The sequence below is a fragment of the Typha angustifolia genome, chromosome 1, assembly GCF_048772165.1.
Source record: "Typha angustifolia cultivar Huaian chromosome 1, ASM4877216v1, whole genome shotgun sequence".
NCBI lineage: Eukaryota > Viridiplantae > Streptophyta > Magnoliopsida > Poales > Typhaceae > Typha > Typha angustifolia.
Genome location: NC_133239.1, coordinates 2,137,652 through 2,151,641, shown reverse-complemented (window position 1 = coordinate 2,151,641; position 13,990 = coordinate 2,137,652). Strand labels below are relative to the sequence as shown.

The following is a 13,990-nucleotide window of genomic DNA, read 5'->3' as shown; positions in this document are numbered from 1 at the left end:
GATCTTTTGTCACGGGGTGGTAGAAAAAAAGGAAAAGAAATAGTAGGAAAGTATAAATTAGTTATCTGGTATGATGACTTTTGTGGATAGAATGATATCGACATAGATGTGATCATCGAGCGGGCCGGGCCGGATTTGGGCTGGGCTAACCGGGCTTAAACATTTATCCACGGCCCGACCCACCAATCACTCGGGCCGGGCCGGGCCGGGCCGAGCTAGAATAGTCTAGCCCGTTACCGTCCGTCGGCCCGTGAGATATCGGGCTGGCCGTGCCGGGCCCTGCCAATTAAGATTTTTAGTGAACCTGACCCGTGAGATATTAGACAAGAGCTAGGAAGCTGGCTTTGGCAGCGGCGTCGCGGCGGAAGAGGCGAGATCTCGCGGCCGAATGGCGAGATTAGCGGCAGAGCTCCAAATCTCCTACCTCCGGAGCCGTAATGTCCTAATGAAGCCGCTGACGCCGAGAATGGAGTAGAATTTCGATGGTTGGCGACGCTCCACCGTAGATCTCAGGCGGATCTCACGCTGCTCGAGCAATGCCTCCTGCGAGGTGCCGCCAGAATAGCCTCCATTGTGGTATATCGACCGGAAGAGACGACGCCGACGAGTGCTCTAAGGGACAAACATGCCGATATGAAATCGACCGCCGGGATGGCGCCGCCTGAGGCCGAGATCGAGGAGTTCTTCGCTGCGGCTGAGCGCACCGAGCGGCGGCAGTTCGCTGACGACAAGAATGGATCCGAGTGTGACAAACACAAGGGTCCAAGGTATTGAGGTAGGTAGGCTACCGCTTTCAGCCGCGAGATCTCGCCCCCTCCATAGCTTGGGGCCTTGGGCAAATGGGTAAATGAAGATTGTCAGATTGGAGAGATAGAGAGTGAGAGAGTTGTGGTTTTGTGGAGTTTTGTCGTGATGTCATCTTATGGAGTTGTGCCATTGTGGGTGGTGGCCAGCTGTTGCCAGTTGGCCACTACCCATTTGGCCATTTTTTTTTTTTACTCGGGTTGTCACTTGGCGGGATTTTTTAAGAGTTTTATATAAAATACTCCATATTATTATTCACCTAAATTTACATAGTACCGCGTTCGAACGCGTTGGCACCGCGTTCACACACACAAAGAATAGATTCAGGCCGTTCTAACGCGAAAAACAGGCGTTCACACATACAGAAAACGCGTTGTAAATAAAGTAAATAAAAAAGAATTAAAATAAATAAAAATAAATGAGCAGATATAAAAAATAAATAGTTAAACAAATAAGTAAATAGAAATATTTTTATAATTAAACAAATAGTTACACCAAAATTAGGAGAATTTTTTTTGCATCACTATAGAATGAGCACATCCCAACTAGGTTGGCACCTACCCACCTAATCTATCATTTGCATAATCTATCCAGTAATTGTAAAAAGTAATAAATAAAATTACATTAGTCATTAAGATTTAAAAACTCAAATTCTATATTTTCTATTGCAAAATGGTCGTCCATTTGCGATATAAATTTGGCAGCATACCAATCTTGTAGGCACATCAGCGCTTCAATTGTTTCTTTTCCCAAACATGATCTACGTTGATCAATTAATCGCCCACTTGTACTGAAAGCAAATTCTGAAGGTACAATAGACATAGGAATGGTCAATATATCACGGACCATGACAGCAACAATTGAAAATCTCATCTCATTTGCCTTCCACCATACTAAAGTATCTATTTCATCATCACTTATAAAATGATTGTAATATGCTTAAATCTCAGTGATTCCCCCCGATGTTGATGAAGTTCTCCTCATTTTAAGTCAGGCAAGCAATGACTTCTTAGTACTACCACTTTCAGGAGGAATAATAGAAGATGAAGGCGTAGAGGAAGAAGAACCATATATAATAGAATAATCATTAAAAAGCCTTTCAAAATAAATTTTAATAGTTACCGCACGAGAAACATAATCATCTTGTTTATCTTCATATAAACCATTAAAAATATCAAAAAGGCCGGTTTTTTTAAGTTGAGGTTCTAATAAAATGCCAAAACCAATAAGTAAAGGAAAATGTTCAAAATATTTAGCATATTTAGTTTCCATTTTTCGTAAGATATTATGTAAAGTCCGATCATTTTTAAAAGCAATAAAAAGTTGAACAATATTAACAAGTTGCATACCAGCAATTATAATTGTAGGAGAATAAGAGCTTGATAACATATTAGTAGCATCAAAAAATGTTTTTAAAAAATCTTGTATTTTTTCTGCATTTTCCCATTCTAAATCAGTAGGACATTCTAGTTCGTTATTAATATCTAAAGAAACATAAGAAATTATAGCCTTTTGATATTTAAGTACTAATTCTAACATTTCATAAGTAGAGGTCCATCTATGTTGTACATCCAATTTAAGTTTTTTAGCTTTTAATCTACAACTTTTACACATATTTACAAATGTTCTAGCTCTTTTATCATTAAAAATAATATGATGTATAATTTCTCTAATTTTATGAATTAGCTCAGCAATTTTTTTAGACCACTTTGTACAATTAAATTTATAATATGACACATGCATCTATTATGTAATAATTCACCGTTATAAAGTAAAGGAAGAAAACATCAAAGATTAGAAATTGTGGAATCATTATTAGATGCATTATCAAGAGTGAGAGAAAAAAAATCTTATTTTAGATAGCTTTCGAAAAGAAATTATTTGTTTGTGCATTTTCCAATTATCATCAATAAAATGTGCGGTTATACACATAAAAGACCAACGTTGGCATGAAGTCCAAATATGACTAGTAAAAGAAATTCTAGATTTTAATTCTTCAAAATCTAAAATTAATTTTTCTTTTTTCTTCAGCAAAATATTTTAAAACATCTCTTCTAATTGTATGACGAGAAATTCTTTTAAAAGCCGGATTAAAATCTCTTTGTAAAAAACCTTCAAGTTTCGGATCATCACCCGTAGCAAATGGTTTATTTCTATGAATAATATATTTAACTATTTATTTACGAGTATTTTCATAATTCCATTGAAAATTAGAAATATTTTCGGAAGCACTTTGATTAAGATACATTTGACCAATATCAAGTTGACCTTTTTTATGCTTGTCTTTAATATGCCTCATTAGGTGAGTAGTGTCATTCTTAGTTAATGCAGAAAAATCATGATTACATTGAAGACATTTAGCTATACAATCTATAACATTACCTTGGCCATCTTTCGTTTCAATCCTTTTGAAATACTTTCAAACTTCGGACTTTAATCTCTTAAAACTGCCTGATGATGAAGCTGAAGCCAGAGTTTCTAGATCAAGTTGAGGTTGAGATGCGGGTGTAGAGATGCGGGTGTAGGATTAATTGAATCTCCGCCCTCCAATTGAGATTCTATATGATCATCAAAGAAATCCAAATTGGAGAGAATTTGCTAATTTGAAAACTAAAAATCTTGAAACCTTTAATTTGGAAAGAATTTGAGAGATTAGAGAATTTGAGAATGTGTGATGAATTTATAAAATTTATTATTTATTTATAAGCATGAGAAAAGTTAAAATTACCAAAATACCCCTATAAACTACTTGTTTATTTCCGTTAAAAAGGTAAAATGGTAAAAAAAAGTAGAGTTCCTATTTTGCTAATTTTCAGAATTTTTAGCTATTTTTAGAATATTTTTTACCGTTACATTTTTTTTAAATATTTTTGTTCTTCTCTATTTAAAATAAAAATATATTAAAAAAATTAAATAGTACATGGCTGATATGTGATGGGAGATGGGCTAAAAAATTTTGAAAATACCACATTTGGAGGTACGCCCTCAAGTTGCATCTGGTAGAATAATTTCAAGGCCTCACTGGACATGCCAAAGTGTGCATAAGCAGAAATCATTGCATTCCATAGTGCCAAATCTCTTGTAATTGCAGCCCTAAATACTTGTCGTGCATCGCCTATCCTACCACAACTTGCATACAAACCTACGATGCTACAAGCAACTGCTGTATCTGATTCAATACCATTTCTAATTGAATAACCATGCCACACTTTGCCAAGTTCCAGCTTGCAAGAGTTAGCACAAGCCATAATAATAGACGTTAAAGTCACAGAATCGAACTTAAAATTCTGACTCTTCATTTGACAACAAGTGTACAATGCTTTATCAATTTGTCCATCTTGTAGATAGCCTGATATCAACAAATTCCAAGTCACAACATCCCTCCCAACCATCTCATTAAAAACTATCTCTGCCTCTTCAACCAATCCTATCTTACAGTAAAAGTTTATGATAGAACTTCCTAAGATGTTATCAAGCTGTAGACCACTTAATACCGCAATTGCATGACCTTGTCTACCTTCTTCAACAGCTCCTAGGTTTGCTGATGCAGAAAGGAAACTGGCGATGCTTACACGAGTTGGATGGACACCTTCAGTTCTCATAGCATAAAATAGTTCCATTGCCTCCTCATTTAGTCCATTGTGCACAAAACCCACAAGCATCGAGTTCCAGCTAATAACAGTTCTCTCTGGCATTTCCTCGAACAAATTGTTTGCATCCTCCAAAGCACCACACTTCCCATAAAAATCTTCAAGGCTACTCAAAACATAGACACAACTAGCAAAACCCATTTTCCACACATATCCGTGAATTCCTTTTCCAAAGCCTATCCACTGCAGAGCAGAACTTGCTTTCAAGGCATTAGGGACAGCAAAATTGTCCGGGAAAATGCCAGATTCCAACATTTGGCAGAAAACCATTAACGCTTTACCGTAGAAACCAAGTCTACAGTGCATTCCAATCATCGCAGCCCAGGAGAAAACATTGGGTTTAAGCTGCCGGAGGAACAAATCCTCCGCTATAACCAAGCAATCAGATTTCGCATAAAAGATCAAAAGTTTTGTCTCTATATACTCATTTTTGTTGAAAAAGGAACCTTTTTTGAGAAGCCGGGAGTGAATTTGCTGACCTTGGAAGAAGCGGCGATCGTAGAGGCACCCTTGCAAGAGCTCGCCATAGACTTCCGGGCCTATGTAAAGGTCGTCATGCTCCATTTGGGTAAGAACAGAGAAGGCTTCATGCAGAAGGCCTTCTTTGCAGAGTGAGGAGATCCGATTAATATACGATTTCCTCAAAATTTGAGAGCTTTTCACCTTTCCGGGCAGATGGGTTTCAGAAGATCGGTACTTTTTGAAGGATTCAAAGGGTTTAATCGGGGAATTAGGAGGATTTGGAGTAGTGGAAAGAGGAAGAGAAGCCATGAGAAGAGGTAGGGGAGGAGGATAAGGGCCATATGGTAGTTATGTTAGGTACTGGCTTATCAAAAAATTGACATCTTATGGGCATTTTGGTCCATCTCATGGGCCTGTTTGTATTTGATGCCGATAGCGGTAGAATAACTTGGCTAAGAATAAAAAATTTCCTGGATAAGTTATTCAAAGACACATGATATTTAGTCCCATTTATAGAGTTTTGTTGTTGTTGTAGGTGAAATTATTTAACATCTACAAAGTTGCTGTTTTATTACACTCCAGCCGTTCGAAGAAAGTCCCCAGCCATCATAGTAGCACTAAATACAGTGACTTCATCGTAAATCATATCTTTATTCATCGTAAATTCATACAAAAGAACTCAGAGAAACCTCTGTATCGTTCACTACTACATGAGAGAAAGAATATCAACTATTGGGATGAACATGATTTCTATAACACTCTTGATCATCTATGATATACATAATTGTCAAAAAAAAAAAAAAAGGAGAAGAAAAAAAGAAAAGCATATACATATAATGAAAATCGTACTTATTCATGTTTTTTACTATATTCCTTGCATGTGAAATTGCCTCAACTTCACAAGAAGCTGAGTCCATGCATTTAATGGCAAAATGAGGGAGGAGGTATATCAAGTCATCGATTGCATCAATTGCAGCGAACTCCTACAGGAATCATCTTCTTTGGAAGTTGAGTACTTTGATTGAAACCCCAAAGAGGAGTGCGAAGAGAGCCGGAAAGGCAACAATGATAACTGCGACCACTCCTAAGAAGTCATGCTTGAATCCAAAGTAGCTCCTGACGAATTCAGACACAGTCTCACCAGTATTCATCTGTTGTTGTATGTCTCCAAACTGAGAAGCAACCAATCCATAGAGCGTCCAGGAGACGGGGCATCCCCAAGAATACCATCTCCACCATACAGGCATTTTCTGGAGAGAAGCAAAAATTGAAAATAGAGTTAGCTGATGATGTTTTCAAGAAAGTCTCCAGCGCGAATGAACAGATAAAGCAAAATACTTACAGGTCGTGGGATGAGGAATCCAGAGAAAAGGTTCCATACTCCATAAAATGCAGAGGAGACTATTGAGGCTATATTGTAGTTGGGAGTCAAGCCTACTGCCATCATTCCATAATATGTGAAATAAAGCAGTGTGAAGTACATGAAGAATATATACCAACAGAACTTTTTGGCAGTCCATTCAAAGTCAATCATCGAATATACTATAACCCCGTAAATCAAAGATTGAGCAAGGACATAGGGAAGCTCAATTGTAACCTGCAAAGATGTAATTGGAAATTATCTTAGAAAATTTCAGGAGGAATATAAATAGTTGAGTATGCAAGTCCAAGAAGTTCAATTAGTGGCTCTGTTATGACGGTGAAAGATGATTGATTACCTGCCCAAATGCATATGGCAGTGCTGAATACATTCCTGCTGCTCTTTCTCTGTAAAAGACTGTCCGTTCAATAGCTACGACAGGCTGAACAGAGGAGGAGTACGAAACCCCCATGAAGAGAACAGCTGCATACATTGAGCCCATTGCATTGAACAAGTCCTGTTGGTTATCCCTGTATCAAATTATTGCATTTGTAAGTGGTTAGCTTCAGGCTACGGCAGAATATAAAAACTAAGAATGACAAATTAGCTCTTTAAGATTAGAATGGCTTACATTTTCTTTCCAAGGCGCCAAAATATTGAGCCGAACATCAAAGCGACGGCTAGAGAGAAGAAGAACCGGACAACGGTGTATGGAGGATTCCTCCAATATGACAAGTGTTGTTTCCATAAGCAAGCCATGCATTGAGTAATGAAGGATTGTGAATATTGCGTTGAGAAGTAAAGATCACTGGAACCAGGAGGGGGCGTGCTCAATTCCTTAATCAATGCTTTATTTCTCCTGCATTGCAGTAATGTATAAGAAGTTAGCCATAGAAATGAGTAGATTTCTGCCTAAGGTGAACAAGTATCAAATCACTCACTGAAACAGATCTGAGTTCTTGTAGACTTCAGTAAAGTTGACCCCCAATATATCCTCTTGTGCCAATGATGTCACTTCCAGCATCCATGTTGCAGGATTGTAGCCATCTTTGATCTTGCTAACCCCTCTAATTCCCTATAAATGGAAATAAACTCTGTGTTACCAACCAGAATTCGGGTATCCAAAAGTGAAAAGACAAGTCGAGATCATTCAGTGCCTATTATTGATTGCCTCACCTCAAAGTAATTGATTAGCTCGGATGAATGGTGTCCCAATGGGCCAACATATATCTCCTCTCCACCTCTCTTCATTAAAAAGAGCTGTGATGATAGTGAAAGACATGAGCATCATGCTATCTAATAGTGCAATAGATTGAAAAAAGAAAGTAAAATGTCAAACTCTCTGACCTCATCAAAAGCTTCAAAAATGTCAATGCTAGGCTGATGAATAGTGCACACTACAGTTCTCCCAGTGTCAACGGTGTTCCTCACGGTCCTCATAACAATTGCTGCAGCTCTTGCATCGAGCCCGGAGGTTGGCTCATCCATGAATATTATAGATGGGTTAGCCACAAGCTCCACTGCAATAGTCAATCGCTTACGTTGTTCAGTTGATAGCCCACTTACACCAGGTAATCCAACTAGAGCTCCTCTCAATGGTTTCAGCTCTACTAGTTCCATGACCTCTTCAATGAACATCTGTTAAAGAATTGCTTCATTTGTTAATGTAAAGACTGATAGGCGAATTAATGGTTATCACTACTGCTTTTTAACAAACAAACCTTTCTTGTTTCAACATTGACTTCAGGAGGTAACCGAAGCCATGCAGAATAGGCTAGAGATTCGTAAACTGTGACATTTGGAGAGTGGATGTCATTTTGTTCACAGTATCCAGCTATGCGAGCAAAAGTTTCTTGTTTTTTGGGATAGCCAGAAATCATGATGCTTCCCTCTATATATCCTCCAGTTTTCCTTCCAGCCAGTACATCCATCAGCGTTGTCTTACCAGCTCCACTTACACCCATTAATGCTGTAAGAACCCCTGGCCTGAAGGATCCGCTAACACCTTTCAGAAGCAGTAGCCTATCCTCTGTCACGCCTTGTGCTTTCATTTCCTGAAATATTAAATTTATCAGAAATATTGAATTTTTATGCCGTGCAGTTTTACTTGTTAAGTTGCATGAGAGTGTTACCGCTGGCATGTCTACGGAGTATCTCATATCGTCGAAAGTAACTGAAAGTGGAGCAAATGGAAGGACCATTCCTTTCTTACTCTCACTAGAATCAATAGCTGTAGCTGTTCTTGATGAGGTAGTGCCGTCAGAATTACCAGCATTTCCTATACATATAATTATAGCATTTAGAAGATATTCTACTAATAACTCCTTGCAGTGTTTGGATGGAGTTTCCTGATAGTAACTATTTATTGAAGGCATATATTAGGCTTACCGCCCCTGGAGCTTCTCTCGTTTGGCTGTTCCAAAAGCTCCCCTGTAATATTTGTATGTTTTTCCTTCAGAGCATCTTCAGTTACAGCTGTCTGAGATTTCCCAAGTGCTGCATGCATTTGAAGGAATGGTTCATAACTACGGTAAACTTGTAATAACTTTTCACAGCTTAACCACAAGAGTTTGGCATGCATCAGTCAATTTAATAATGCGATCAATCAACACTCACGTTTTAGATAGGCTAGAGCCAGGGTGAATAAACCATTGAAGAGAATGATATATCCTAACAGTGCACCGGCACCAATCCAATACCATTTTGCTTCAGTAAACATTCCACGGGACTTCAAGACGGCTATCCCAAGTGATTCTGTCGAGTTAGGAGCATTCTGCAAAAGAGTTTCAGTGATGAGGATGAGATGATATACTTTCTTAGAATGATTTGTTTCTATGTTACCGGTAAAATTGCCTTACATGTCTCCAATTCCCCCCAAGGAACTCATTTACTGAGAGTGCATTCTGAGCATACGTAAGGGGTGAGCTCCAGTAACCCCATATCCACCATTTCTTCACATCGTCTGCATTGATTTTAATAGTAGATGGTTAAAAAATGAGCAAGCCAAGTGGTTTTGGTGAGGTAGAGACCCAGTTCAAAGAAGAGAATGACTGGAGTTTGTTGATATCTTACGATGTGATAGGATGAATCCACCAAGCACTAGCATCACCAAGAGTGCGAAGGATGCTATTGTATTTGCAATAACCAAGGTCCTGCCTAATGCTGCAATTAACCTGAAGGCTCCAGCAGCCATCTGATTGAGCAGCAGTAGGAGCAAATATTGCTTAAATAGCCTGTTAACACGAGCATATTATAATTAGTTCTGATGGAAGTATGAAAACTACATAAGTAGGACTTATCTGCGTCATGGATCACAATCTCACCTTCCTACACTTGGATCAAATCCAATGACATAGTAATTCAAGAATACTGTGACGGCAGCTTCTATGCAAGATACAGGAACCTTCAGAAGCCATGTTGGTAAAGAATAAGCCCATGCAGGGAAAAAATAGTAGTCTCTTTGCTTGAAGAAAACCGGGAGCTTTATTGTAGCCATGGCAAGCTCAGAGAAGCCATTGAACATGTGAAGAGTTACTAAGAAGAATAGTGCGCCCATGTAAATTGTTCCATCATTAGTTGTCCGGTGGTGCATGCGGGTCCTCAAGAAGACTGTCATTACAAGGATCGTCAACACGGCGAGCTGCAATCAGAGAATTATAGCGGATAATAAAGGATAGCCACTTATCAATATAATCAAGCATTTGATTTTGTATAGATCAGATTGGTTACCTGAAATGCCCTAAAAAAATACACGAACGAGTTCCTTTTCATCAGTAAAAATTCTCTGCTTGTGCAAGCTTTTAGTAGTTCCTTCTTGCTGATACCATATGCTGAAGTGGCCAGAGAAGCAGGGTGGCTCTTGCTCTTGTCAAATGGGACAGAAAGCTCTCTGCCAAGTTTCTGACCGACATGGAATGACTTAAATGCCTCTGAAAATTCCCTGACAGGAACGTATCTGTATGGTACATCGTCACGTACCCAATACTGGTGCTGATCTTTCCTTGATGTCACCTACAAGACACAAAAATAGTGATGAAAATTTTCTTTCTATTAAGTATAAATTTGAACTGAGAAACCTTTTGTTGTCTAACTTACTTCCTGTAAAAAGTCAGCTGCACCTTTCCTCTCAGGGCATTTGAAACCCATGGATTCGAAGAATTCAAGCACATGTTCACGGGGACCTTGATACACGACCTGCCCGTCTGAGAGAAGAATTATATCATCGAAAAGTTCATATGTCTCCGGTGCTGGCTGCAGCAAGGATATCACAGCTGTTCCACCTAGAATATGAGCCGTCTGCCTCAGAGATTTCACTATCTGAAATGTCGTAGAGCTGTCCAGACCAGTAGATATTTCATCCATGAAAAGTGCTCTTGCAGGCCCGACAATCATCTCGCCTGTTCAATGCATTTACAACCAGAAATTCAGCACAAGCTAGAGATAGCATCCAAAGAAAAATTAACAGACCAGATCACAAGTGAAGAAAAGATGGAGATCATAGAGTTAATCTACCTGTTGTGACACGCTTTCTTTGTCCTCCAGAGATACCTCTTAACATTTCATCTCCTACTAATGTATCAGCACATATATCTAATCCCAAAATCTGTCAAGGAGTAAGAAGATGGTAACTTTTAAACATGGTTTCCTCAGTAAGTCCGTGAATGAGCACATCAGTATCTGTTAGAGATGCAATACCTTGAGTATATAATCAGTAATTATGTTTGTTTCCTGATCCACTGAAGCTGCCTGCAACGTAAGTTCCATTAAGACAATGAACAAATAGCCTTTAATGAATCAATTCACTTTCAATGCCACATCAATGTCTCAAAATAAATCCTACACTTGTACATCTAAGAAAGGAAAACTAATAGAACATAAATCTAAACTCACCTTCATGTAGACATCAATATCTGGATCTGGCTTGATATTTGCAGCCTTCTCCCTTCTAGATAGCTCAGTTAACATATCTAATAACACATTCCATTGCCAAGTTAATTACTTGTCTTCAGATTTTGCAGCACATATAAACTAATTCACTGATCAATTGGTACTTACCATATCTAGTACCCACTCCCTGGACTCTGGCAGAGAAAGCCAAGGTTTCTCGCACTGTCATCTCTGCTATGTGGAGATCATGCTGACTGATATAGGCTGCCGTTCTCTGAGGCACAAACTCATTCATCCCATGGCCATTGTACGTTACATTTCCTGTGACCTGTTTATATTAGAGAAAAGGAAAGTCGTTGCATCAGTTTCAACTTAAGAGAACACAGCAGACAAAGTTTTGAAGGAAAACCAAAAGAAAAATCCAGTATAAGTTTATAAGTTTTTTGACCTTCAGATCAGAGTCAAGTTTTCCAGCAAGAGCCAACAACAGTGTGGTCTTCCCTGAACCTGGTGGGCCTAAGAGCAATGTCATCCTGAGATTGCGAGCACAACATGGTATGAGTTAAGAACATACTATCTATCTGGATCAAAACCAATCAACTTTTGTAGCAATTTGAAATGATCTTCTCCTACCTCCTTGGTTTGATGATTCCGCTAACGTCATGTAGGATGTTTACGGGTATCTTCTTGCTCGGCAAGATATGGAGCATGTTTGCTAAGGCCTGAATAAAAAAACGATCGAGCCAAGCAACCTCAGAATTGGATACCGACCACGTAACGATCAGCAATAAAAACTATGGATCTACCAAATAAAGTACCTCTAGGGTATTGAGTGTCGAATTCAAGAAGGTCGGCAAGCCTCTGTTTCCGAGGAGAGCTTGCGCATCGATGTTAAGGTGCTCGTAACGCACTTCGATCGTCGGGAAATCAAGTCCAACTCTGAAATATATACATTTCAGTAGCAATTCTCGAAACTTCGCAAGATAAGATCATAATACGAAACAGCAAAAGGGAATTTTTTTTTTTTTCTGTTCTTCCTACCGATCGATCCGATCCTTAAGCTTCAATAGAAACTTCTCGTTATCCTCCTCCGCGACTCTAACCAACCTCTCCAACAACTTCTTCTTCTCCTGGAACCCGAGGTCATCGATATCGATCTCCTTCCTCTCTCCCTCGTCGATCAGGATCCCCTTCCGCACCCTGCTGTACGTCGGAAGCTTCTCAAGCGCTGCCCACTTCAGCGCCTCCTCGTCGTCTTCGTCCCGCGAAGATCTCGAGAAGATCTCATCTCCTCGCCTAAAGATCGACGAGCTATTCATCCTCGTACTACGAAATCCATAGGCATCCGCCGACTCCATTCTGAGACCACCTTCAGCGCCACGCTCTTCTTTCGGAATCAAACACTCGAATTAAACCAACGAAAAAGTAAAAAAAGAAAAAGAGAGAAGCGAAACCCAAGAGGATTCTTGAAAAGTATAAGCCTTGGGAACCCAACGAGCTGGGTTTGTTCGATTGCTGCTATCTAACTAAGGGGAGGGGAGGGGGGGTTTTTAAATGGAGGGAAAGAGGGAAGTCCGCATTGGACTTTCTGGAAGACAGGGAAAGTAGAATAGCGCATGTGTTGATGACCGGTCAACAACGGTACGCCATAGCCTCGAGGACATCCGTGGAGTTATAATCCAATTGTATCGGTGGAAGTGGCGACCCTTTGGTTTGTTCTAAGTATACTCCCCATTTCGTTTAGGTGCACTCCGTCTGTACGACAAAATGAAAGTGTCCGTCAGCGGAAGCCACTTTCTCGGAAGAGTCCTTGGGGAAAAAAAATCCTTTTTTTTTACATTCTACCGCCCTATGTTTTGAATATTTTTATTTTGCATCTTTCCTCAATAAATACATAATTTTTTTCAAGAAGGGTATAATAATTTCCTTTTCTTCTAGAAAAATGAGTTTGACTTTGACCACATCTATATGGCAGCGAAAATTCACCGTCGAGGATCGGTCAACTTATGATCTTTTGTCACGAGGTGGTAGAAAAAAAGGAAAAAGAAAAAAAAAAGAATAGTAGGAAAGTATAAGTTAGTTATCTGGTATGATGACTTTTTGGTGGATAGAATGATATCGACATGCTTGTTGATTAATTCATGTCATGATATTTTATTTAGGCTCTTAAAATCGCCGCCGGTCTACGAACTTTATTTTATCATATCACCCCCCGTATAATTAGTTTATTATAACGGACTCCCTAGATGTGTCTTTAAGCAAATTATCTAGAAAGGGAGATGGTAAATAAGTCAAGAATATAGGTGGGCTTATGAAAAACGCCTATTCTTTTTTCTATACGGGCCAAAGAGGTGGGAAAGCTCCTTTTATCTTGTTCTCTTTGGAGAATATTGTGCATGTGATTGGTGTGAGAGGAAGCTTCATCGGGAAGTATTTAATTCATAATGGCAATAATAACATACAGGCGATTTTATAATTTAATTATTAAGTATATATATATATTTATATTCATAATAAAATTTATAAAGGACACCCAAAGTTTGGCTCAGGAGTAATAAAAAACAAAGGCGAATAGTGCCTCGTGCTGCAATTTATATCTTATCCTCATATTAAAAAAATTAAAATATATAGAAATCCTTTTCTTTATATGTATAATATTTACTATAATATATAATATAATAATATTCACAGAGCATTTCTAGATAGATTTAAAAATATTGGTCCCCCCCCCCTCCCTTAACAAAATTCTTGAGAGTCAAATCAGATGCCCAGCTAGATATGGGCATAGTGTGTGAAAGTCCAAATATACCCCCATCTAGAAGTTAGC

At 38.8% G+C, this 13,990-nt stretch overlaps 2 protein-coding genes across 2 annotated transcripts; both read right to left on the bottom strand.

The window, feature by feature from the left end:
• Positions 1-3,042: 3,042 nt before the first annotated feature.
• Positions 3,043-5,425, bottom strand: LOC140764236 (pentatricopeptide repeat-containing protein At5g55740, chloroplastic-like). The gene is made up of 3 exons (XM_073102699.1): positions 4,934-5,425; positions 3,771-4,822; positions 3,043-3,362 (listed from the first exon to the last, which is right to left on the bottom strand). Exons 1-3 carry the CDS (start codon positions 5,223-5,225, stop codon positions 3,288-3,290), a joined length of 1,419 nt encoding a protein of 472 aa, XP_072958800.1. The 5' UTR covers positions 5,226-5,425; the 3' UTR covers positions 3,043-3,287.
• A 122-nt stretch (positions 5,426-5,547) lies between these two features.
• LOC140764228 (ABC transporter G family member 44-like) lies at positions 5,548-12,692 on the bottom strand. The gene is made up of 24 exons (XM_073102686.1): positions 12,205-12,692; positions 11,982-12,102; positions 11,797-11,885; positions 11,612-11,696; positions 11,332-11,491; positions 11,167-11,243; positions 10,972-11,022; positions 10,789-10,879; positions 10,372-10,673; positions 10,006-10,287; positions 9,600-9,916; positions 9,349-9,509; positions 9,135-9,238; positions 8,893-9,049; positions 8,665-8,772; positions 8,409-8,554; positions 7,998-8,330; positions 7,624-7,914; positions 7,453-7,536; positions 7,218-7,351; positions 6,908-7,135; positions 6,635-6,806; positions 6,259-6,513; positions 5,548-6,166 (listed from the first exon to the last, which is right to left on the bottom strand). The coding sequence occupies exons 1-24, from the start codon at positions 12,519-12,521 to the stop codon at positions 5,909-5,911; spliced, it is 4,323 nt and encodes a 1,440-aa protein (XP_072958787.1). The 5' UTR covers positions 12,522-12,692; the 3' UTR covers positions 5,548-5,908.
• Positions 12,693-13,990: the final 1,298 nt, after the last annotated feature.

Excerpts from the sequence above, each read along its gene's own strand:
- LOC140764236 (XM_073102699.1), bottom strand. The coding sequence starts at position 5,225 with ATGGCTTCTCTTCCTCTTTCCACTACTCCAAATCCTCCTAATTCCCCG. Across the intron at positions 4,823-4,933 it reads CGATCGCCGCTTCTTCCAAG|CGGAGGATTTGTTCCTCCGG; the intron begins GTCAGCAAATTC and ends GCTTGGTTATAG. Across the intron at positions 3,363-3,770 it reads AGGGCGTACCTCCAAATGTG|AATCTCAATTGGAGGGCGGA; the intron begins GTATTTTCAAAA and ends ATGATCATATAG.
- LOC140764228 (XM_073102686.1), bottom strand. The coding sequence starts at position 12,521 with ATGGAGTCGGCGGATGCCTATGGATTTCGTAGTACGAGGATGAATAGC. Across the intron at positions 10,674-10,788 it reads AAGAAAGCGTGTCACAACAG|GCGAGATGATTGTCGGGCCT; the intron begins GTAGATTAACTC and ends TGCATTGAACAG. Across the intron at positions 8,773-8,892 it reads GGCTCTAGCCTATCTAAAAC|CACTTGGGAAATCTCAGACA; the intron begins GTGAGTGTTGAT and ends AAATGCATGCAG.